General features: G+C 37.8%; 1 protein-coding gene across 2 annotated transcripts in view; it reads right to left on the reverse strand.

Annotated features, from left to right (window-relative positions):
• Nucleotides 1-27,282, reverse strand: part of RNF144A (ring finger protein 144A) — a 45,862-nt gene that overhangs the window by 10,705 nt on the left and 7,875 nt on the right. For both annotated transcript variants that reach the window (XM_072407558.1, XM_072407557.1), the window contains exons 2-5: nt 12,001-12,146; nt 6,393-6,497; nt 4,867-4,927; nt 1,125-1,332 (exon numbers count right to left, since the gene is read on the reverse strand). In XM_072407558.1, coding sequence (XP_072263659.1) covers nt 1,125-1,332; nt 4,867-4,927; nt 6,393-6,497; nt 12,001-12,135 — 509 coding nt within the window. In that variant the 5' untranslated portion in view covers nt 12,136-12,146. The remainder of the gene's footprint in view (nt 1-1,124; nt 1,333-4,866; nt 4,928-6,392; nt 6,498-12,000; nt 12,147-27,282) is intronic.

Consider the following 27,282-nt stretch of genomic DNA (forward strand, 5'->3'; position numbering starts at 1 on the left):
ATTTCACTTATACATTAGGGTCAGTTTTATCACTTGTTATTGAGGTGTTGAATTATCACGTTCAAGGCTGGGTCATAATGGATAGTAAAGTGATGTAAATGGAATTGGAACCTGTTCTTGTTTTCACATGAATGTAATGAAATAGCATGGTGCAGAAAAATAATGTACTTTTGAATGATTTTTGCAGTAACTTTATGTAGTCATTTGTGCAAATGGTGTTATGTCTGAGGTTTGACAAAGGAGGGGGTTACTTCTCCAACGCATTGCCCTGGTTACAGTGCTAGTGGTTTTAAGAGTTGGAAATGTATTGTGTATTACATAAGTTGGGTATGTGTATGTGGGGATCGTGTGGGATTGGTAAGGTAGGGGTGCAACAAGGTATTTGGCCTAGGGGGAAAAATAAGTAAAAAATGTAGGACACTTTATACAAGGTGACACATCTGAGAAGAATATACTTTTAAATTTCTATGGACTACTTTAGAAGGAAGGAAAACCTTAATAAGATCAATAGGGCTATCATCAGGGTTATCTATCAATAGAAAGATAAACAAATGTATCATAGGAAGATAGATTTATATGAGATAGATGGCAGATAGAAAGGTCATGAAAAGACTGATTTATAGATGAATAGATAGATTGATAGATAGATAGATAGATTGTACTTATTAATCACAGAGCGAAAGACAGACAACTGGTACAGAAAGATAGATTTACGATAGAAGATATGAATAGTATATAATGTTAATCATTGTAGTAATAGTAATATATGTTTATCATTGATAGATAATAGATTCATAGATAAATAGGTATATTGATGGTAGTAGATGGATGGATGGATAGACAGATAGACAGAGACAGACAAATAGATAGATAGATAGATAGATAGATAGATAGATAGATAGATTGTACCTATTAATCACAGCTAAATACATCAAATACATATAGATAGACCATAGATAAATAAATACATTGATGATAAATAAAAAGACAAATAGATAGATATTAGATTAATCATAGATAGACAGACAACACTGCTGACAAATAATACATATTTGTGTACACTAGGCACTATGGTGATGGAAGATTTAATGCTTTATACACATGGTCTTATAAAGGATGGGTACCTTGATTCCCCAGGAAGAAAAGTGATTGGCATGCTTTCCTGACAAACTTGTCCTGGGTGCCAATTGGCTTTACACGATGAGCAGAACTCGATGTCGCAGGAAGTACATTGTACCAGCTGTGGATTCTGGGGTCCTTTCTCTTGTAGATTACACACAGCTTGGCAGGAAGATGATGGACACCAAGTCCTACATGGGTCCAAAAGTACTTCTAGAATGTAATAATAATAATAAATAAAGATGTTAACATACAAATGCAATAAATGTTGTGCTGCATTAATAAGCCAAAGATTTATAGCCTTGATCCAGGGGATCACAAGTATGGGGTGACTGATAAGTAAAGGAGAAGCAACATAAAGGGTCAGTCTTCCAATGCGGTGGTGGAGCTGCACAGAAGATTACAGCAGGCTGATATCATTTGACATCTATGTGCTCAAGCAGTTGTGTATTAAAAAAAATATGATTTTTAAAATGGTATTTTTACTAAAAGCAATACAACAATACTATATGTTTTTTTATCTCTACCTGGAATTCAGGTACAACACTGGTAAACCAATCATCTATACATGTAAGGGGCAATGAAGCAACCACGAGGCATTAGAACAAAGTCACCCAATTCAGATTAAGTAATGTTCTCCTTTCTCTGGGGGCAGGGAAATGCCTGACAGCCGTACATGGAAGTACATCAATCAGAGAGGTTAGGAATCATTCCCATCATTACTGCCCTACCCACAGCACACCCTCACCATTTTATTTTGATCAGTTCATGTGTGCTAGTGAAGCTACGTAGACGTCAGATAATAGTCAATCGAGACAAACTCTGAAACTGCTCATGTCAGATTTAAATATGACAAGAGTACAGTCATCCTCCGAAGTTGTTCATAAATCCACCATGAAAGACTGACAAATGATCAATTAGGAACGCCCGTTGTGTATTTTTATAGAGTAAAGCAGAGCAGGGTGCCGTTTTGTTTGTCCTCACCCCTGTCCAACCCATTGAACAGAATGGTGTACAACACTCATTCATTAATCTATTACTAGAAACAATTATAAAATAAGTTCCAGTGACAATCATTGGATGTTCATCAGACATCTGAAGAACGCTTTGGGAAACTTAAACCTTAATGTTTAACAATAAGCACACGTAGTATTTACATCTCAGTACAGTAAATACACTTACAGTTTACAACCATGTAGCAAAATTTCTGTATTTTGGCCTAAAGCTCTGTACAGACTTCTGATACAGATAGTCACACAAAGTTCGTAGTACGTAGCCATAGCTGACAGTAGATTTACGTGGAATAAGTTCTTTGTAACAAACTTTCATAATAACTTAAGTTGCATAGCAATTGTATAGGTTAAATGAATCACTGCATAAGCAGAGTCAGCCTACAGAAATAATAATTATTTCACCACTGCTTGTCTATAATCATTTCCAATGACACACCAAGTGATTTACAGACAGCAAAATCATTTCTTTCCATCAAAAATGAAATCAAACTCTTGATTCGAATTGCATGAAAACTGCGTTTGCAAGCTGACAGCTTCAAATAACAAACATTTATGATAAATGCTGCTGGAAAGTAGAAGTAATTGCCCAGTAAATTATTTAACCTTTTTTTTTAAATAAAGGTACAGAAATGAGAGATGTTTTGATCTGGGAAACGCTGGAGTTTTAATTAATTATTCAGATTCCATATGAAGATAAAAGGACGGGGCAGCAAAGTGAAGGATTAGTGTGGTGATTAAGAAGATACATTTAGGTGCTTTTATTTTCAATCTTTGATCTCAGACAAACTGGAAAGACAGTTATAAAATCTATTTAAGAGCAAGTTTAATTTTAAAAATTGACTGATTGCCTGCCTTGAAAATTATATAAGGCTTTCTCTACAGCAAGAGTGGGCATGCTAAACCCTCCAGATTTTGTATATTAGAAGTTATGAAGAGTAAGACCATCCACTCATCTCACACCATTGCTGCAATTTTGAAGCCAATTGAACTTTAAGTTTAAATCAACTAAATATATCCAAAGTGCACAGTGTTTAGTCCTTAGAAAGCACACAGAACCTTTTTTTTTGTTTGTAGGGCCTGTTCACTTTACCAGTTAGTCTACAAGGAAATGGCTTGCAGAGTCTGGAAGCCTTCTGGACCTCCTTGGCCATTTTACTTGTGCATCCGCTATACCAAATAGATAATCAGAGAGCCACTTTTGTGCGCTAACTAGTCACATGATTGTTAGGGGCATTCTGATAGGTAAGCTATCACCTCAACAGCAGTTGCTTCCATGCCAAATTAGACAAAAGGATCTTAGGCTATGTAGACACGTGCAACAATTGTCATTAGAAAGGATCTTTCATGATCCTTTCCAACGACTAATGACTGCATGATGCATGAACATACTACATGCTGTACATACATGCTGTACATACATGCTGTACATACATATACGGAGAGAGGGAGAACGACGGAGCGGCACGCTGCTGCGCTTGCTTTCCCTTAACTTCTATTACGATCGTTAGTCGTCCATCGTCCGTGGATCTGCCAGGATGGTCGTTCGGATGATGGACACGAGCGTTGTACACATATAAGATTCTCGTCCGATATCGGCCCTGAGCTGATTACCGGACGAGAGCAATTGCACATGTGTACCCAACCTTGGTTTGGACACTTTAGTTTGGCCTTAGCTTGGACACTCCTGGTCTATAGCAGTGTAGCTAACTCAAATCAGGTCAAACACAGCCTATGGGCTGCCATATGTACTGCTTTAAACTCAATAAGTTTTCTTTTTTAATTGCATTTGATATGGCTTCCGTCAAATGAAGGAACATATAGAAGCCATTACTCCACCTCTAAAATCAGATCAGTTTGTCCTTTATTTCTCCATATAATAAATTAAGTCGTGCAGTAACTAATAGCAGTCACAATCTAATTTTTTGTATCTGCTTTAGATTTTGTTTTAATATTGAGCACATGTTTAATATATAGAAATAGGGAGCAGTACGCCAGTGTAACATGACAGCATTTTCAAACTGCAGGAACCTCAATCAGAATTCATCAGTTAATACTCGGACTATAGTTATCAGAAATCTAGTTTCTTGCTATGAGTTATTTATTGTACATCTGCACCAATTGTGCTCCTTGCATGGACTCAGTGAATAAGCTAAATGTTACTTCTATACTTTAATAGCCTGGAAGCCTAAAATATAATAACTGGAGACTTCTATGGAAAAAGGCTCGTGAAAAATAAAGATATTTCTATAAACCATGCAAGGAGAAAAGCACAAAGTGACCACAGCAATTGAAGAATAGATTGTAAGATGCCAGCAAGACTAAGGTTTAACAACAGAATAGTGTGTGTTTACGGCTTTATTTCCGTTTACCTTTAAAACTTATTTGGAGCCAATTCAACCCTATACACAGCTGCACAGCTGTTTCAGCTTACATTGTACTTTGTTGCTGGATTAAGTGGTGCACAATAAAATGTATGTGTTGTTTTCTAATTCTTCAATTTCCTGTGAACTTACTCATTAGTTTCCTATTCCTCAATGTGCATGCAGCCACCAAACAATACTGCAATCCCTTTTTGTTCTCAATGCACGGCAGGTGTTAACTTGTGTATGGGTTGTAGTGCATTGAACATGCACGTTTTATACACAGACACGCATTGGTGGTCAGTGGAGCTTTAAACAGCCTCAATTTGTCCTACTAAGTAATAATAGTTTTCAAACAAAGCTGTCTTACTTACCCCTTTCAAATTGTAATTTCTTATATTTTTGCATTATTTCTGCAGCCACCATACACTCAATCTGTAAGAATAAAAAGAACAATGATTACATACATTACATATTCATGGTTCCAACTAACACTAATCAAGTAATTTATATTTAAAGTGCTGAATTCACCAAAGGCCAGTTATGCAAGTCCCAGATGTTAAATGTTTTTAAAACCCAATTCATTAAGCTGTTACAGCACATAAGTGAACCCAAAAATCTACACAAAGATTGAGCTCTACCTTCACCACCCCCTTTGTGCTATAAATGTTTTAGGTTAGGTACACACGTGCAATTGTTCTCGTCCGATAATCGGCTCAGGGCCGATATTGGACAAGAATCTGGTGTGTGTACAGTGCTCATGGTCCATTTTCTGAACGACCATCCTGGTGGATTCATGGACGATGAATGATTAAAATTAAAGTGAAGGGAGAGTGCAGAGGGGTGCCGCTCCATCGTTCTCCCCCTCCCCACAGAACAGAACAGTGCTGTATGTACAATACTTGTTCAGGCATCGTGCAGTCTTTAGTCGTTGGAAAGGATCGTGTAAAATCCTTTCCAACGATAATTATTGCACGTGAGTACATAGCCTAAGAGTAGCAATAATACTACAAAAGTACATTGTCAACACCAGAATTAGGGTTACTCTATTCAATGGTGGACCAGTACTGCCAGGGAAAATCAGAGAGATCTATATGAAACAGAGGAGATATCTCCCAATCTCCCAATGTGGCAATAACATGGAATTTACAGTAATAAGTGTCTGTATGGTGTCATACAAAAGTAGATGTATGACCTCCTATTAAATGTGTGTTGCAGTTCCCTTATCTTGCATATACCAGTTAATCTTCTCATTGAATTCCACCTCATATGGATTTCTGTGATGGGATAACAACACTGCTGTGCTACTACTGAATTTAAAACAGAATTGTCAACCATGTAAACTTTACCTGTTTGTACTACAGCATTTCAGCATTGCCACAGATTAATATTTACAAACCTGTAACTTGCCAAACAGTAAGTGCTGTGTGGACTGACGGCATTGTTTCTGTTGCAAACGTGAGCAGCAATGCCAAGCGGTGGAACCCATGAGGCATAAATGGAGAAAGATTTGTCTCATTCAGGAGAATTGCCTGTGCATCACATAGCAGCTTAATTTGGGACCTATTCTTGTTGGGATGACCCACTGCAGCATTGAAAGGATGTGACTTCTCTTTTCTGAGAACCAACTGCCAGGCTTAATTGGTGTTCGCTGACTGTAAAATATAAGCCCCTAACTCTTTAAACTATATAAAGGATTTTTAAGACTTTTAGAGAGAGAGAGAGAGAGTCTGAAAGTAAACAGCTTCTGACCCCTCCAAAAAATCTATAATGCTGTGTAGCATCAGTGTCATGAGTGTACCCTACATGACATAGTAAAACATACATGCAACATCTTTTAAAAAAAAATACCAAATCATTAAAACAATTTCAAATCCATTAAAGTTTTACTCTAACTTGCCTCATTCTCTTGCAAATGACCTCTCTTTGGGCAACTGGCATCAGGGCAACTAATTGCAGTTTCTAAACCTTCTTTGATTAGAAGTTCCACGTACTGTTTTAAACACTGTTAAAAAGAGATAAAGAAAGGAAAATGTTATGTCACTATTCACACATTTGAGATTTGCATACAAATTAAAATTGTATATGGGACTGGGAGAAAAGTCATCTGGCATTCTACTGAAATTAATCTTAGCAAGACTCTTACTCGATGGACAGTGCCAAGCAGCATTATATATTATATAATTACATGCAACTAGTATATTTTAACCTATTTTTAGATTTTGTGACTTGGTAAAGCAATACACTCTATGCAAAAAGCCACAGATAATGTCTTGTTTATGTCATATTTATATGTAAAAGAAGAGCAAATGTTTGTACCAACTTGCGGCAGCCTTGTATGCCAAGATCAACTTAGCCAAGTATTCTGCAGCTTTTCTTGGCACTGGCAAGTGGCACGTTCCTGAAGATTAGTACGGCAGCACATTTACATACTGTACGCTCTCCAATGAAATTCAAGTCAGGCCTCAAGCTTGGCTTTTATTAGTAACAAAAACAGTGATGTGGCCACCACACATATGGTTTACATTTGGTTTCCATAAAAATGTCCTTTTACTGTAACTACTACTCTTATTCCCATCTTCCATGGGACGATAACGTTGACATATCCGCATATTTCCTACATTTTCACAATAACTGTTTTCATAAGGTATCTGTCAGATTTTGCAGCAATTATTGGCCAATAAAAAAACTTTTATTTTTTACTGGAATGAAACAATGTTAGGTGGTACTGATGATAAGCAAAATTCCTAATATTAAAGCAGACCCAAACTCAAAAAACAAAAAAGTTATCCGGAGGTAGAACTAATTGACAATAGAGACATGCAATTTTTTTTGTCCTTAACATAAAAAATCCTTGGCTCCTAGTGAATTTTTGTTGAAACTCGACTTGTTGAGCTCGGTTCAGTGTGCAGTGGTGCTGGAAACGTAACCCCTGCACATGTGTAAGCTTTACATCATCAGTGGCCATCCAATGGCTGAAAAGGATCGCCATCTTTATGAAAGCCAATCATGGAGCCAGCAGCAAAGATGGTGTCTTTTGAGTATGCAACAATGATAGGTTCAGGACCCGACATTGCTCCAGGGTGGGTGCACACAGGTAAGTCTGTATAATAAGTGCTGTGCATACTTGCTGATTATGGCAAGAGCTCACTACCCGCTAATGAGATTAGTTCCACTTATTTCAGTATTCAATATTTCATTTATACATTTAGGTTCTATTGATGAGGAATATATCTTTCATTTACTGAAAAATTCCCTAGTGAAGAATCTTCCATGTCCATGTGTTTCAATGGAAGTAATTGATTCTCCACCAGGGAATATTTCAGTGAATGTCAGTGTATCTGATATATATATACATCCCTATTGTTTTGCCAGGCTCTAGCTGCTGTCTAACTCTTCAAACATAGTTCCAGTAGCCGCTTTTTCGGCACAATAGACAAGAACTTCTCCATGTAATATAGGAGGCTGGTACCGCTATTATACACTTGCAGCTGTCTTGCTCTCCGGAGTATATAGCGTCAAGGATTTCCTGCACTAAATACACAACTGGCTCGTTTACAGAGAAAGATTATTTCAGCATATAATTGCCACAATAAGTGAGATGACATCTGGCAGAAGATGCACATTTATTAAGTAATGCTGCCAGATTTTGTTTCCCTGGAAATCCTTTTATGTAATGAGAAGTTCTCGAAGTAGAGAATGGGCTATTGTAGTTATGCTGGATACAGATGGCCATAAACAAATGCATAATATTGGAGGATATGGGTAACTATTAGCATGAGCATGTGGATAACTGTTATCCAAGGATGGGTGGTGACCTCTGAAACTGTAATGCCTGCAATATAAAAATGCTGACTTTACAGAAATACCCCACTGCATAACAAAATACAATGCAAAGCACCCTTCCACTGGTTTGAGAGACCCCACTTTGCCAGGTGGGATGTGGTATAGATAGTCCTCAATGCAAATTTGTATCCTGCAGGCACACGAGATGTGAAAGACTCCAGTGTCCCCGGTAAGTTATATGGAATGATAGTCATGCTGTGGCCCCTACTCTTCACATACATGGGCAGTTTTTGTTATCCTTAATGTCTATTAAGGACATAGTGTCAGACATAGTTTTGTATGTAGAGAACATGCATGATCAGTAAAATTACCAGGTATTTAATAAATCAAGGAGAGATCAGAAGGACCCCGAAGGACCCCGAGGAAACAGAAGGACCCCGAGTGTGACATGGACTGGAATTTCCCATATATCAAATAAATTTACAGCGTTCCCTGTGCGTTTAAGATACACAAAGAGGATACTTTGAATATGTATACAAAGTCAGTAGTTACAAGGTTGCTTACACTAACATTTAGGCTATGTACACACTGGCCATGAGGTTAAAGTGAGGTTACCGCCTTCTCAGGATGCTACATGCAGCTTCTCCCCGTGGCAGCTCCATAAAAATGAATTGGGAAGCAAGTGGTTCAGTACCACTCATAGACGCCAGCTATTACTTGCGCCTATGTAGGTTCTTTAAAGTTGCAAGGGGGCTAGTGACCGAGCAAATGAAACATGCCGGCTGTTGGCAGCCGCGTAGCATTTCTCAATCCTGAGGCAGCTCGCACTTTTAGTTTGATGCTAGGATGTTTTGTGTGAGTATCAAATGCAGGGTTCAATATCTTTTACATTTAATGAAAGCACATACACACCTGATATATTCATACAGCTAACCTTCTTCATATTGCGTACACAATTTGGAGAAAATAAAACTAAATTAGGTTTGGTTATTAGTTTCCCTTTTCCAAAAATGTGACACTAGAACAATTACTGAGTTCAAGAGATGAACAGAAAAGAGCAAAGGGTATTCTGCAGGTGGCCCAATGGAATATATTCTGCCAAGGCTATGGCTCTGGAGTATCCATCAACAGCTTACTCAATGTTCCCTTTTTCTTCCAAAGTAAATAAGTAAAGTTTTGTAGAAATATAATATTATTGTACTGGAATGATTTACTAAAGAAACAGTATGTTCACTTAGTAAAGCAAATAAACCCCATACGGCATGGGATATCTCATTTTATCCTAGTAAAAGAGATAAGGCTCTGTTGACTCCTGTCATCCAAACATGTGCACGCAAAAATCCTGTTTTGTTTTTTTTTAGCCTATATTTGAGAATTCTTCTGTAAGAGATTTTTTCACCACATTCACTAAGTTAATCGAAATATTTAGGTGCCAAGTGATAAGTCACTTGACTAAGAGAACAGCCTATGCTGCTACAGTAAATCAAAGCCAATGTAATTTAGGAATTCCGATGCAATGCAACTAAGCTGTTATGCTGCACTGGGCATAAATAGTGCAGGTAGGTTGATACAACTCTTAGAAACTACACCACTCTTGGAAACTTAGAAACCACTTGACAACTCTTAGAAACCACATCTCCACATCAACAGGGACAGGAGCTTGTGATTTTGCCTTAATAGATAAATTGCATTACACATACAATGGATAATCCACCTAGCTCAGTGAATTATTATTATTACACAGTATTTATATAGCACCATCATATTACACAGTGCTGTACAAAGTCCATAGTCATGTCACTAACTGTCCATCACAATTTAATTTCTCTACCATAGTCATATGTCTTTAATTTTTTGGGGGAGCCAATTAACTTAACTGCATGTTTTTGGAATGTGGGAGGAAACCCACACAAACACGGGGAGAACCTGCAAACTCCATGCAGATTATGTATTGACTGAGATTCGAACCCAATGCTGCAAAGGCCAGAGTGCTAACCACTGAGCCACCGTGCTGAATGTGGTGGAAGTTCATTCTGAAAAGAATATCCACATGCAAAAATTTATAAATACAGGATTTTGCTGGATGGTAGCCTACAGCGCTCCGTCTAATTAGTTAGGGGATTATTCACTTTGCTATGTGAACAACCTTTATTCCTTCAGTAAATCAACATCATTGCAATTAAAGTTCAAATGCAAAGGTCAACTTACAATTTAAACAGTTGTATATATACATTTACTGACAATTATTACACTGCAGTCAGATGTTTCTGTCTACCTTATGTGTTTTTTTCTAGCCTTGGCGATATTCACAATTCTTGTTAGAGATTACTGTGTCTATATTATCATCCCATTGCTAAGCAACATCCTACGTGACAGTGTGTCAGAGATGACCTCAACAACCCTAGCATATTGCCTGCTACAGTTATAATACGACGGTACGTCTATCATTTCAGCAATACAGAAATGTTACGTGTAAGGTAAGAAATTAGCTTGAACCAGTTCACATACAATGAAATAAGTAGTACATGTATAAGTAATAAGTGGAACATTTCAGTATTCATCCGGCTGTTTTTGGATGGTTATTGAAAAGTTGGGTCACAATACCAACCAAAAATCTGGGGAAAATACTGTGAATGTATCAATTCCTAAACAAAATATAGTAGATATTACTAACGGAATCTATTAGACTGTTACAGAACACTGCTGTCCACTAATAGGAATTTTATCAGGAGTTTTGGTGCGTTAAGGCAGCCCATTCATAAGAAATTGGCGTCCAATGCACAGCAGCAAACCAAAACAGGCACATAATCCCATTTTTGGGCTGTAGTGCACCAAACTTATGGCGTGTGATGTGATGTGATGCCAAGTTTGAATTGGCCACTACCCCATAGTACATTAACAATGAACACACCATTTTGCCTGCAATGCATTTATATAAAGTGGACCTTTTATAGCAGTATGGATGTCTGCTGTTAAACATTTAAACCTGTCTTTTTGGAGAATACATTTGGGCTTTCCAATTAACGCGAACTTCTGGAACAAGATAAAAAAAAATCACCCAACCACTCTCTGGACTCCCATGTTTGCATAAATACATGTATTCACCCTACTTCATGCCTACAATGTATGCGTTTTCAAATCTTGTGAGGCCTGATCTGATCCCACAAATGCGGCAGCCAGGGGGTAGTTAGCAGGGCATAGGTGTACCATGCCATGATGCAGTGTGGGTGGCCATGTTGCCAGGAATGACAGTAGCTGATTAGATGACAGGGCAAAAATGTTTCGATATTGCTGAAGCATTAGGCAGTTCAAGTGAACTATATGAATATATGATGAACTAATATAAAGGCTACTACATGTAAAGTCCACCTATGATCCTGTCACCATCATGACCATTGGCCTCTGGTATCCAGGAGGATTTTCTACAGAAACCAGGCTGATATAAAAAGGGCTGCATATTCACCAACCCTGAGGTTACTTCGTGGCACATCTACACTCCTTGTAAAGGAAAGCTGATTCGTCGTAAAACAAATTAGGAAAAAGCACTGTTAAAACTGAATAGTTAGGCCAAAGATTTAAAGATCTTTGTAGTCTTAATAAAAATGGCAGTGGCTGCAAGAAAAAAGTTTCTGAAAGATGTATAACCCTCTTACCAATAGTCAAAAGATCAGAGGTATTATTATAAACTTTCAAACCATAACAAACATACATAACATACATACCAGAGTGCAAAAAATGCATTGACATTGTGATATGGTGGTCATCTTCTCCACAGGATACTCTCCAAGGCAAAGTTTGCAGGAAACCAGGGGGTCCAAGGCCAGGTCCCATGTAGGCCGGTATCGTGCTGTAGTCATGGCAAATTAGTCTGCAATGAGCAAAGGTCAACATTTACTAACAAAACAAGGACTTTTAAAATATATTCATGAACGTTGCAATTTGTTACAATCATGGTGCAGAAGTAACTCAACTATAGTGGCGCTGGTTGATTCATTTGAAGATCTAAACATGCTGAGCAAGGAGGGATTGCTGGTAGTTAAGTCTGGATGTCACTTTGCAATTTGGCCGGATACAGAGCCCAATGGGAACCCAAAACAACCCCACCTTGATGATTGGACAACAAAGGGGAAGCATATTAAAAATGACATCCTACTACTCAAACTTTCACCCAGAAAAATATTTATTTCAGAACTGAACAGGGTCTAATGGATTCCAAGTGCTGTTCCTCCCTCTTTCATATTGTGTAGTTATCCAAACGGCTTTTACCAACACAGGTTTGAGTATTTGAGTTGTTTGCCTCTAAAAATATATTTATGTTTTTGTTTACTACACACTGAAGTGCATTCATGATAGTTTTATGTCTGCCTGGAGTTCACCTTTAATTAGAAACAAAAAGGACACATGAATGTCTCATTTCCAATAAGCCGCAACTTAAATTTAGTCTGCCAAAATAGAAAGCGTGAACGTAGTGTGGTTTTTTGTTATCTGTATGCAATTGTCTCAGCAAGGTCACCTCGGCTTACAAAACAACACCAAATTGGGCTGAGTTATGAAACCTGGAGATTTTCCCCATCACAATTTTTGTTTTATTTTCAGAGAATACAAAAGTATGGGAAACAGTTCTCCATAAAAAATCTAGATTATGTGAATTAGTCTTACAATGTCTTTTTCTAATTCCATTTAGACTAAAAAATAACTTTGTCTTATTAAGTGTTGTTTTTAACTTTACAAAGCTACGAAAATGTTATAAAAATATCTCTGGGTTGATGTTTAAAGGCAAACGATGGATTGTAAGACATCTGTGTATCCTCAAACCCATCACAGTGCCACCAAGGCATTGTAACCTTAGAATGATCCCAATGGGTAATTTTTGTGCATTTTTGTCCCGATAACAAGCTTATTGAGACTTTCCAACAAATGTCCATTTTCAGTCTTTAGGAATCTATGTATGGCTATACATGACCAGCATACATATATAAAATGTATTACTATTGAATAATTACTAGTCTATAATTTTCACACTAAAAGACTAAAAAGCCATGATTTTGAATTAAAGTACTGTTTCCTTATTTGAGCTGTGGCAGGCATGACGGCTCAATGAGTAAAAAGCAACTAGGAGCTAAATAAGGGCTATCCAACCATTCCTAAATGGTAATATATTGTGGATTTGTACATTTACATTTGTCTTTATTTATTTTATATGGTGGTATGTTATATGATTTTTGAACAAATGTGTACATTTTGCATTTCCATGTATTAGTCATGGTATGGTGCAATGGTTGTAAACCACCAACTACAACCAACTTAGGATGGGGCCATCGTGTGAGGCCAAACTGTAGGGGTAAATAAAAAGAGACTTCTACACATGATGATATCTAAGATGTCATAAAAAATATAATTATTCCCAGCCCCTTTTAGCTGGGTGGATCACCCAGCACTTTTCAGTAACCACCCAGCTGTTTTTGGGTGGTTAGGGAAAAGTTTGGGCACAATACAGGGCCTGACACCTGCCCACAGCCTCTTCCTACCCAGATTAAAAAAATTCTGGGAAGAACACTATATATCTAACATCACCCTAGGTAAATCAGTGTTTGCCCAGAGTGGGCTCCTGCAGTAATGAAGGGCAAAGGGAAGGCAGCATGGAGCATTGATACTTATATACATTTTAATTTAATATTTTATATTTTTATATTTTGGAAGATGTCAAGAGACACTGTCACTCTACCCTGGATTAATCAGTTTGATTTGTTACTAAGGTGTTTACCTGCAAGTAAAACTTTGTGTTGGCTTGAGTATTGGGCATTTGTCATAAAAATAAAATGTTTTAGGTTGTAGAATGGCTTAACAAAGAAAACACCTGGTTTGGGAATGGGAATTCTACATTCAGACAATGTAGAAGACAGATGAGAATAGGTCCTTCCAATCATATTCGGTTGGACATTCTGACTTTATCACTGCAGCAAAGTTCATTTTTTGTAACGGTTATGAATCCTTCTTCTTCTGAACATGGTTGACCTTTAATTCTAATTAAACTCAATGATTTTTATACAGACCAAACATCACAAGAATAAAAAGACATTCAATAACTTTCCACCCAAAGAGTACAAATACATTCAATGTAAGCTCATACAGTATACTTAGTACTTCCCTTAATCACCAGATTACATCCCTTTAAAATATATTTAGCAAAAGAAGAACAAGCATTGAAACAGAACAGTAGAAGGGAATGACAAATTATATGCCAAAATACAGATGTCACTTCATTACAATATTACAATATGCCATTCTGGAATGGTTCTGCACAGTGTGTGTGATAACGATAACATAATAGAATTTTGATAAACAATTCTTCAAAGCACGGATGATATACACCAATAAAATGGACTAAAAATATTTTGGAGGTCTGTGGCTTTCAAAGGATGCAAACCTGCATAGGGTTACATAATATACCTAAAAACTTGGGCCTCGGTTAGTAAAAAAGGGCCTGTAATGATGGGAATTGGATAAAAACTTCATTCAATTTGCATTTGACCAGCTTCAAGAAGGTTTTGTATTCTTATTAGCTACAAAATGGAATACAAAATCCACTTAAAACAAACAAACACCATCAACTCAGAGTCTTAGACTATATACATACCTGGGTTTTTTGGGGCTGGAAATTATGTTTTGTGACAAATGAAAGAATAGGCTCGTTCTATTCTATAGAGGAAGGGAGAAGGACAAGCAAGCAGCTTGTACACAGGAAATGTACACTACATTATGTCTAAAAACTAAAACACTTTGTAAAGTGCTATGTAATAACAAGTTAATAATATCAAGCCACCATACCAACTGTGAAGCATGACAAGGAGAGTAAAATTGTGTTTTTTTACCATGCCTCAGCAGGTTCATTATTTAGGTTCTAACTATTTCTTTTTTTTTCCTTCCATGTCTGAATAGGTTTTCCTAGCACACAGAATAATGTCAAATACAATGGAGATTTCAAATGATTAGTTAAAAATATTTCAAACTGCATTGTGCTATTTTTTTTCTTCTAAATACATAACAGGAAGGGGGAGTATAAGTTAAAATTACCTTCAATTTTTCTTTTGAGAAAACGCAACTCGCTGTTGCTCTATTTTTATAACTGAAAATTATGCAAATTGAAGCAACAAATTAAGAACGCGGTATTATTTGCCTCTGTAAGAGAAGAATAGCTGCTACTTTCAACCTGTACCTTTTAATTCATGTGACTGACACTGATTGCAGAGATGATGGTCATAGAAAAATAAAAGATTACATGTTACACTCGGTTAAGATCTGGCTTAAAGGGAAATAATGGCAAGTTTATAAAATACTGCTCCTAATATCATTGTATAAATGCTGCAGAAAAATCACAGAAATAAATTATAGTATGCCTGACAAGTACAAATGGGCTCCTACAAAAATCTAAATATTCAGTTAAATTATTGTGATTGTATGTGTTAACTTATAAAAGATGTCCCCTTATTTGCCTTTGTCTGAGACTGGCTATTCAGGCCTTTAAAGCTGACTCTTGGGGTCAGAATGAGAGTGGAGAGAGACGAAAAGGACTGAAAGTGAAGTTGTGTACAGAAGCTAGAGTTTTTATTACAGCTGACTTCCTGACATCTTTTAGTGAACTGCACTGCTGGATCACCAAATGACTGACCCAAAGGAGGGCTATTGTTTTCTAAGGACACAGAGGGGTGCCAAGCATGTACAGCACTCATTTGTTCATACTGTCCCCCAAAATGATCACTAGCGACATGACTTGAGTATATCTATATGGGGCTTAACTGTCCTGCCAACTACCCTTCTTCATGATGGTAACACAGACATTGGGTACATTTATTACAGGCTCACATAGCAAAGTAAATGATCTACTTAAAAGGGATATTTCACCTAGTGAATAAGATAAAGCTACGCTGACTTCAACCATCCAATTATACACAAGCAAAAAATCTTGTTTTGCATCACATTTCATTGCATGTGATATTTGAAAAGTGAATTTTCCCCATATTCACTAAATGATTTACATTATTTTGATAAATGACCCCCATTCTCTCTGCTGCTAAAAATACATTTTAGAGCCATGTAGTTGTTAGATTACTCATGAAGGGAAGCTATTTAATTTTTAACTTTTTGTTGTTTTTACATGGGAACCTGTACTTTTCGTTAGAGCTAAGTAAAATAATTTTTATTTAAAGCTTTCTCTGCCACTAAAGTCCACACATACATTGCTGCTGGAAATTATCTTCCATGACTCTGGTATGAATGAGCATTGCACACTCAGTTCTAGAGAGAAGGGAAGACGAGCAGGCAACTTGCTGTGACCTTCCCCAGGAAATTACAGTAGTAGCCCCTAGTGAGGTGTTTAGTTGCATAGAAGATCACTAAATTACGTCAAGGGATCAATATACACACGCTGGACTTTTGCCCTAGATCAGGGGTCTGCAACCTGTGGCTCTGGAGCTGCATGCGGCTCTTCAGCCTCCTTGTTGTGGCTCCCTTCGGCTGCCACGGGGAGATCTCTGATGGGGGGTCCCCTTCCTCCCAAGACACTGCGGAGGAGGGGGATTCCCTATCCGGTGTTCTAATGAAAAAAATCTACCAGTGAAATAAATCTACCACGGGGCGTGTACAAATGGGTGTGTACAATGACATCCCCCTCCTTTGAACCCCAATTCCTCCGGAATGGGGAGATGTACAAAACCAAAAATGTAGGTGCAAGTGGGGGACACCTGTGACTAACACCCCCTAAAATTTAATTGTTAGGCTATCATCAGAACATAAAGAACTCTGCCCATCAAAAAAATCTACTGTTACACATTGCTGGAGGCACCTGAACCCCAATTTCTCTGGAACAGGAAGGGGGTACAGGTGAACAAAATTAGAGGTGCAAGTGGGGGACACCTGTGGCTAACACCTCCTAAAAACTCCACCCATCAAAAAACCCCCACCCTGTTACACATTGTTGGAGGCTTCTAGCACCTAAACCCCAATTTATCTGGAAACAGGAGTACAGGTGAAAAAAATTTGAGGTGCAAGTGAGGGACACCTGTGGCTAACACCTCCTAAAAATTTAATCGCTAAGGCATCGTCAGAACATAAAGAACTCTGCCCATCAAAAAAATCTACCGTTACGTTAGAAGCCTCCAGCTAATGTAACAGGATGATACGTTAGAAGCTGGAGGCTTCAAGGGCATAGTTCAGTGTTTAATTTATTTCAAAGTAGGCCTACACATGCACACTTGTTGTAACAGGTAAAATTAAAAAAATAATAAAACTTTTAAAAGTTTATAAACTGTGTTATGTTTTGCGGCTCCAGACTATTTTTCTTTAGTGGAAGAGGAGGCAAAATGGCTCTTTTGATAGTAAAGGTTGCTGACCCCTGCCCTAGATGATTCATCTTGAGCAACAATTATGTAGAGCAGCTTTTCCCAACTCTATGGTGGGACTCCTAAAATAACGTTTAGGTCTTCAATAAACCCCTTCTAAAATTACTAGCCAAAGTTTACAGAATATTAACATGAAGAAATAATTCCTCCAACACTGCTGGCCATTGGGAAGAATGTCACCCCTACAGATAGCCAAAAAAATCATTGGCATGAGAGGCACAAACTGCTCATTGAAGGAACCCCAAGTAACATTCAGAGGAACCCTGGTTGAGTAACTCTGATCTAGCATTCGTACATAGCTTAATTCCCACCTTCCCCGTGGTCACCCATCACCTTGTTTGCCAGATGGGCCCTGAAAATGACCTGATGTTCTGTAAATGGAGGGCATGTAACCCTGTTGCCTTCTTTTCAATTTGACTTATATGCTGCCTGAGTGGGCACACCCATGACCATGATATTTCTCTAGTTACCAGATGAAAATATTTGAAAGAAAAGCCTGAAAATGAAATCAAAGGCTACCACACAATGTAACAACTGTCAAGCTGCAATATATTAGATTTTTGGGACTAGATATGCTTTAACAGCTATCGGCTTAATACACCAGCCCCCAACTAATTTCAACTGACAACCAACTCACAGGCTTGCATTGTGAAAAGTTCAAACCACAATCACTGTGAAGCACAAGAATGAATGTGATTTAGAAAGGTATTCTGAAGATAAAACAATGTCAAGAAATGGCTTATATTTCTAACCGAAGCACTTACTGAAGTGATGTGTTATCTATTAGCAGGGGGAGCTCCACAGAATGTAGATGGCACATAAAGATTTGATTGACCTGATCACTATGTGACCGGTTATGTTGGCCAGTCCTGTTCTGCTAGACAGGCGGGTCATTTTATCATCAACATTCCAAATGACTAAGATATTCCCCTTTACAACTAAGATTATAAGCAACCAGTTTTCCAACAAATGCCAACTGGATGAGCACATATAGATAGAACCTAAGAAAGCTATCAATGAGTCAAAGGCATATGTCACACATATATAGAAAACAACTCTTTGACCTTATTAGGTAATTATTATATATTTTTGTGTGCGTTATGTGTGGGGGAACACCAACACTGTTCATCATTCTAAAAACAGCATCCTATGGTGACATGACCATGATAACATCACTTTGAAATGGGTCAGGATTGGAACAACGAACAGATGGAGCAAAACACTGGGCAATTCCAGCAGAAAACATATTTTGTCTGCAGGTGATTGGACTGGAGTGGTGGTTCACCATCAAGCATAACAAGCATAATTCCCACTTCCCATTCCCTAAGCTCACCCGCCACCCTTACAATTACCTGGAGTTCTGCAAACGGGGGATATGTAACCCTGTTCCATTTTCATCCTTTCAAGTTGAAGTTTCACTTTAATGTACAGCGTAATATTTTGGCGCACTATAAATCCTGTTTATTAATAATAATAATTTTAATAGTAATAATATTTTTTTTAACTCTGTTTGCATTTTTGAGAGTCTGATCAAGTTAAAATATTGTGACTGTTTTGCACCTTGGTTATAATCAATACTAAAAAATCAACTGTGCATCTGTGTGTGGTAGTATTAACAATCATTTTAAGGGTATGGCCAACAAAGGTATTGAAAATTGATTTATAAGTGGATATATATATAGCTATAGAGAAAACTTGGAAACCTATTGGGGCTAAGAGGTCAACTCAGCACAAACGAAGCATAGAGAACATGAATGTGTTGGTTGGTAGAGGCAGAGCTTTTAAATAGAAGTAGACAAATAACAAGGACATTGGTGTGGAGAGAAAGGAGGTCACAGACTAGTTCCAGATAAAAGTAAAACAAAATAAGATGATAACCAAGAAAAAGGAAGCGATTCAGACTGCCTAAATAGTACAGGGGTAGTGAAATCACACAACAGCAGGCAGGCTACAAGACTTGAATCCAGGATGGGTTGTAAGATCCTGACCGGATCTAGGACAACATATACAATCTTTTAACCTTCTTCTTTAAAACATCATTGTTAACTATCCTGATCTGACTCAAATCCCAAGCTATGGCTATAATTGTTATTAAGTCAAAGTTTGACTCCTTTTCTCATGCCTTCATTACTTTTATGTAGGAGTGAAATAACACTTCATATTATGCTGTCAGAAATAGCAAATGACTTTTTAAAATTGTCATCCAAATCCTATAGAGATGACAACAGCATCTCTTCCAGAACAAACAATTAAATCCTAACCGTCCTTGAATAGGAATATTGCCTTTCATCCTCTGACGCACATAGCTTTCGTTCTATGAAAAGACGCGGAATGTCTTTACTCAATACAGTGTGTGATTTCATATCTAAGAAGGACCAGTAAGTTGCCCATGATCTAACGCTAGATCCCATTGTATAATACATTGTATTCCACACCTTAAAAATAGCTCTATTTCAAATTCATATCTGCAGGTATATACCATGATTTGATTGCTTTACGTCAAGTGCATTCAAACAGTTTGTGAATATGATGTGAATGAGAAGTTACAAAGTCCTATGTTTAGTTTCTATTATTTTATTGTATGTTAGTGCATAATAATGTGTCTCTGATGCCTATTGTACACTCAAATGTCTGTGACGCCTTGCATGTGCTACCGGTATAGTGTGTCTAGTGCCTTCAATAAATTGAAGTGTCTCTGGTGCCTTCTGTGTGCCTAAGTGCCTATGTGCCAAAGTGTCTCTTTATGGAAGTGTGGTTTATGGAAGTGTCTTCCATGTACTAAAGTGTCTCTGGTGAATTCCATGTAAAAAAATATCTCTGGTATCCTTCCATGTATTAAGTTGTGTCGGCGCCTTTCATATAATAAACTGTCTTTGGTGCATTAAATGTACCAAAGTGTTTCTGGTACCTGCCAAGGTTAAAGTGCTTCTGATGCCTTCTATATATTAAATTGTCTCTTGTGCCTTTCATATACTATAATGTCCCCAGGATCTTCCAAGGCTAAAGAGTTTCTGGTGCCTTCCATATATTAAATTGTCTATGCTGCCTTCCATCTACTATAATGTCCTGGGTCTTTCCAAGGGTAAAGTGTTTCTGGTGCCTTCCATATATTAAATTGTCTATGCTGCCTTCCATGTACTATAATGTTCCCAGGACTTTCCAAGGGTCAAGAGTTTCTCGTGCCTTTAATATATTAAATTGTCTATGCTGCCTTCCATGTACTATAATGTTCCCAGGACTTTCCAAGGGTCAAGAGTTTCTCGTGCCTTTAATATATTAAATTGTCTCTCGTGCCTTCCATCTAATACAATGTCCCCAGGACTTTCCAAAGGTCAAGAGATTCTGGTGCCTTCCATCTATTAAATTGTCTCCCGTGCCTTCCATGTACTATAATGTACCCAGGACTTTCCAAGGGTAAAGTGTTTCTGGTGCCTTACACATATTAAATTGTCTCTCGTGCCTTCCATCTACTATAATGTCCCCAGGACTTTCCAACGGTCAAGAGTTTCTCATGCCTTCCATATATTAAACTGTCTCTCGTGCCTTTCATGTACTATACTGTCCCCAGTACCTTCCAGGAGTAAAGAGTTTCTGGTGGTGCCTTCCATATATTAGCCAAAAAGGTCAGTGGTATCACTTAAACTGACCAAAGAGGCACAAACTGGTCATTGCTCAAGGAACCGTTAGTAACCTCTAGAGGATCCCCAGGATTCCACAGAACCTTGGTAGAAATACACTGCTATATCCATAAATACACTGGAGAAATGAATGTACCTATGAAGGAACAGAAAAGCTATTTCTACAATTGCTAGGCAAAAAATGGAAAAGAAGCCCCAAAAGAGAGAACAATTGCAGCCACTTAATTTAGTGACTGGTGACTTTAAATATATTTTATTTTGCTTTTGGGGTGTGGATACACTTTAAAACGACTGTTTTCATAAAATAGAAAACATCAGTTGTTATCACTGTACATAATTCAGTACGTCAGCATAGATTAGATATGCACATCCTTGAAGTTGTGTCTCCTGATCTACAGAACAGACAGACAATAAGTCACCTGTGGCTACCAGAACATCTCTCCTGATGAATATAATTGTATTTCAGCTATCTTCAATTCCAGTATCTCCAGAAACGTCAAACGCATACTCATAAATGTTATTTTCCCTATTATATAAACCCTATTTCAAAGATTAAGGATTTAGATTTAGAGGCCTGAAAATGGCAGGAGGGAGAAGTGCTTGTGAGGTGAAGATAAACCAGGACTAGGAGGCCTGCGAGCACAAACTGACACGACTCGACCTGGTCCGATTAAGCATGAAAAATGCAACATATGAAAGAAGCATAAGCTGTACAAGACTCGTCTTCTTTCTGATAAATGTTTCTATGACTACAATTTACTTTCACTGATGTGACAAGAGAAGAATATAATTTTTCTTTTACAGATGCAGAAGGACAATTTGTTTACTTGCAGAAGCCATCGGTAAATTCCAGCTAGCTTGTGTACATGACCCATGGACCCTTTCTGGGGCATTCAGTACACAGGTGGTAGCATAAAGCAGCAACCAATATCAACTATAAGTAATAATTTCTATCTAAAAGTAAATGTGAATTTCTGTACTCTGAAAGCCGCCTTTGCTCCTTTCATCTTTATATAAGAAATTTATATCAGGATTATTCAGTAAAACTGCAGATCATCTATAAAGGTGGTTGTCAACTGGTGGTCCGTGAGAAAATTTTGGTGGTCTGCAGCTCTGTCCCCCGTATGGACACAACCTGCCCACTCTCCCATCGCAGGCTCAGACCTGCTTGCTAAACATCCTGGGGGAACAGTAGTACAGGGCTGTGGACACAACTTTTGTAGCGTCCACAGCCCTACGATACTGTCCCCCCAGGATGTTTAGCAAGCAGGTCTGAGCCTGCAATGGGAGATTGGTCGGGTTCTGGCTTCCTGACGTCACTCTGGGGGAAGTTTCTTCCCTTTTGAGTGACACATGGCTCACCGCACATGCGCAGTCCAAAAGGTCCATGAGGTCCAAAAGCTTGGCGCCAGTTGATCTATAAAGGAAAAAATTAGGAAAGAAGCTAGGGGTTTTTGGAAATTGAGTAGTATATTCAGTGGATTTTATTCAGATTCATATAAAACACAATTTATAATTAGGTAATTAAGTGAAACAAATTAGTAACATGGTCTTTCCCCAATCAAGATACAATGACGTGTAAGACCATCAGACTAGAAATAAAAATCCCTGATAATTATTAGTAAGAATACAGAGCAGTAGAAATGCAGTAACATCTTGCCCCGATGCGTTTCGCCAAATGGCTTCCTAAGGGGATCTGCGAGCTGCATTTGTTGACTGTACAGAGAGAAATAATGACACACGTCTCCCTGCACATGCACAGTCTGAATTCTGTGGATTTAGTGGTTTGTGAGGTCTGAAAGGTTGGCGACCACTGATCTATAACATCCACACAGATTTCAGTTTGTTGTAGTCAGTAAAACATGAGTTCTGGTTAGTTTGTGATTCAGTATTTTGTAGAATTCACTGTGGTTCAGTGGCTAGCACTTTGGTCTTAAAGGGTACCAAATTTGGCCAGGGCACTATCCACGTGGAGCATCTATGTTCTCTTTGCTAACAAACCCCCAAAATATACCAAAAACTGTAAATTGGCTTTCTCCAAAAGAATGGCCTTAACTATGTGTAGGTTGCCTTATACTCATAATAAAGTACACAATGTCTTAAGTAGTTTTATGACAACTAAACAAATGCTGCCCATTTATAAGGACAAAAAAAGCTGCTAGATTTTTAGTTCTAACAGTCATGTAAAAACAAGTACTTTAATCTGCAACCCATACCTTTGGTTAATCATTCTGCACTCCCAGCTTCCAAACCACCTCCACCTAATGGCTTATCAACCACCCACCACACCCTACCCATCCACAATTTCCTGTACAACAGGTGGCAAAAGCTTACAGTAGGGATCAGCGCCTCTGGCATTCTCTCAAAAATATCCTCGAACCTACGAAGGGTCCGCGAAATTTCGCCGAACTGATTTTGCGAAACCATCGGAAGATCGAGGAAATCATTACGATCCACGGCACTAGAGGTTAAATAACCTCCAGTGCCCAGGGATCTCGGTGGATTCTCAGGGCTGCAATCATTCTAGCAGCCCTCGGAATCCTGTTTGCGATCCCAGACATCAGAGGGTAAATAGGGACAAGTCTCCCCATCCAAAACCTCCAGTGCTCTCTGATTGGCTGAGGAGAAACTAGAGGTTTTGAATAGGAAGACTTGTCCCCATTTAACTTCTAGTGCAGAGGATCGCACACTGAGCTGATCAATGAATGCAGCCAGAGCTGCATTCATTGATCAGGGCAGCCCGCAAACATTTTTTTTATATATTTTATAAATTTGATTTTGTTTGGCGAATTTACACTGGCTGTTCCTGCTTACAATTTCAGTAAGCGAGAAAGGCCATATTCGCTGCAAGATCGAGTTTTAAAAGTTGTTAGTTCATCCCTAGAATCTGACAATCCTAATCCCTGAAATTGGAGTTATATGTGCACTTCTACTACTGGATAATGCTACCCCTAGGACATTCTCTATTACACTGCAGAATGTCATTAATCAACAAACAATGGAATACAATGGAGGTTCAATGCGGGTGCATGTAAACAAAAGGTGTTTAATATCACACCCAGCCTGTCCCTTGCCAGCTGCTAGAGTAGGACCTTTGTTTTATGTGAGAAAGTAGAGATCTATCTGCAGCATACCCTGTGCTGAGAGACCTATTGCACAGCTCATTTCCCTGGCAAATGGAAAACCATGGATCAGGGCTAAGTGAGCTGGATCTCTGCAAAGAAGCCATTGCTTCCACTCAGGGCCTAATTTATTAAATCTCCCCAGGGCTGGAGAAGATACACATTAATTAGTAAAACTGGGTGATCCAGCAAACCTGGAATGTATTTGGTAAAAGTAATTTGCTATTTGTTATCAATTGTTTTCAATCCTGTTCCAGATCAATTTCTGCTTCACTATTGAAAGTGTATCCTCTCCAGCCTTGGAGAACTTTAATAAAGGCCCAGAGAGTCTGTCTTTGCAGCTAGCAGGAACTGGTTTTTCTACTTTAGCTGCATCTTCTTTCTAAAAAAAATCAACTGTTAGACCTTATACACCTTTTGTTTCAATGCAGCTGGTCAGATATGGCCATACAAGGACAAAGCCCAATCATACAAAGATGAAGCCTTCTTGTACCAAAATCTAGAGTTCCACCAATATCTGCAACCCCCCTCCAACCCCACACTGTGGACACCAAAAGGTAGAGCCTGAGGGCTTTCCAACTGTTAGCTTAACACTCTCCATGGGTGATTAATTGACTGACAATACCTGATACAATTTGACACTCTTTTTAACTTTACATGTTCTGCACCTTTCAAAAACCTTATTTTGTTTGAAGTTTGCAGCTATAAAAGGGTGCAATGCTTTGCAGTCCCAAAAAATATCAAAGGAGCACCATGCCTTGGAATGCCGAACACTGTCATGTTTGTAATTCACACAATGATGAAGCTCATGGTAGCATTTCTTTACACCTAGCAAACAAAAAAGTTTTTTTTTCCTTGGCCTTTTTTAAATTCTGACGTATGTGCTATACATTTAGGTTTATTTTTTTACAGGTGCACTTTAATATTGATACAGGAATATAGTTCATGCTAATGCTGCCGTCCTTATGCAATTTCAATATTCCCCTGCAACCCCACACCCCAGCCCAAGGCGATATGAGTGATTTTCACATGAACATACGGAGCCTTAAATAACCACATTATTGAACAAGAATATTATTATGTGATAACAAGCCTGTTTAAGTTTTATGGTAATTACTATTAGTCAGTATCTAACACGAGAGAACATATCTAAAATTAAAACATATGCAGACCCCAAAACAATAATGTAAAAACACAAGTCCTTAGATGTGTAGCTATATTCATTAGTTTTCCTTTATTCTACCTGGTGGTCTAGAAAGAGTCATGGTGTATACCTGTCTGCAGATTTGCCACTTATTGTACAGCTCTGCACAATGTATTGCCACTATATACATAAAAGTTTATAGTTATAATAGAAAATCTTGTTCATGTCAGTTACATGGGTGGAGGTGGAGAAGATCAGTCATTTTTATACTCCAATTTGTTTTAATATTTTGGGTCAAATGAACTGACATTTCTGGCAAGATCAATAGATAAAATATTTTTAGCATGAAATAAGAAAAGGAATGCAGCCATCACACCTAAGGACTGATAAACTGTAATATATCAAATTTTTGTTGCAGGGGTTAAATATCCTTTAAAATGTATATAACTAAAGTGGAATCCAGCAATGTAAGCTCACACTGTAAAGTCACACAAAGCTATTTTTTCATATTCTTCAAGTATTTGCATATAACTTTTCTGTTCTTCTAAACAAGGGTTCTTAACCGGGGGTATGGGAACCAAATGTTGGGAGTATGGGACTCGATCTCTGAGTACTGGTATTTATTTTATTTAATTTATTAATTTATACTTGAGTACATGATCTGAAATCAAAGTGGAGAAATTGACTTGATGTGTCAGATGACATGCGAGTGGCTTTGTCCGTAACTGTACCCCAATTCTATGCTTTGATTGCACAAAAACAACAGCAAATATCTCACTAGATTAGTGAAAGTCGGTGTTATGTGGTCAAGATACTGAAAATACTTGCGCATTTAAGTTTGTTTTCTACTTTTGTGTAATACTTAACTGTAAGAAGTAAAATTATTGATTAATAATCTAAAACAGGTGAATAAAAGTTATATTGTAAAATAGTTGTAGCTTTTTGTATATTTGTCTTTTTTCATTTTGCTTTTTTGTAAATAAATATGATAAAGTTATCAATGCTTATGATTTTATTTAATGTTCTCTTCCTAGCTATCCATATCTAAAGTAAAGTAAATTCAAGCTGTTGACATATTTGGAAGTCATACTGGCAACTAATATAAGGAATGGTTATGATTATATCGACAGTCAAGTAAAGGGGGTATGGGACCATATTGAACAAGCCATTGGGGGTCTGGAGTCATCAAAAGGTTAAGAACCCCTATTCGAAAACTATTACCTGAATCACAAATCATCCAAAAACTTAAACCTAATCCTCAAACCCCTGACAGCAACACAAACTTAAACCAAAATTAAACCTCATATTGAATTTAGGTTGATGCAAACACTAACTGAATGGTATCTCACTAATGCAATGAGTATTATAAATAAGTGTCATTTTACCTTTTTTTTATTATTTGTGTACATTAAGCTGCATATGCATAGCTTACTGTACAATGTTAGCACAGCTCTGCATGGAGATAAAGCCTCTCCATTTTACATGCACAAAAGTTTTGTCATTCTGATCAGTCAATGAAGATAACAATGAAGATGCTGAATCTGGAAAACAGCTGGAGAAGTGACAGCAACAACAGAGCCACAATGTATATATTGGTTGTTGCACATGGAGACACTCAGGTAAGTCTGCTATAATGTACAAACAGCACATACAGTTATTTTATATTGTTGCAAAACCCGGACCTAAATTCCACTTTAAACTG

This window comes from Pyxicephalus adspersus, chromosome 4, assembly GCF_032062135.1.
Source record: "Pyxicephalus adspersus chromosome 4, UCB_Pads_2.0, whole genome shotgun sequence".
NCBI lineage: Eukaryota > Metazoa > Chordata > Amphibia > Anura > Pyxicephalidae > Pyxicephalus > Pyxicephalus adspersus.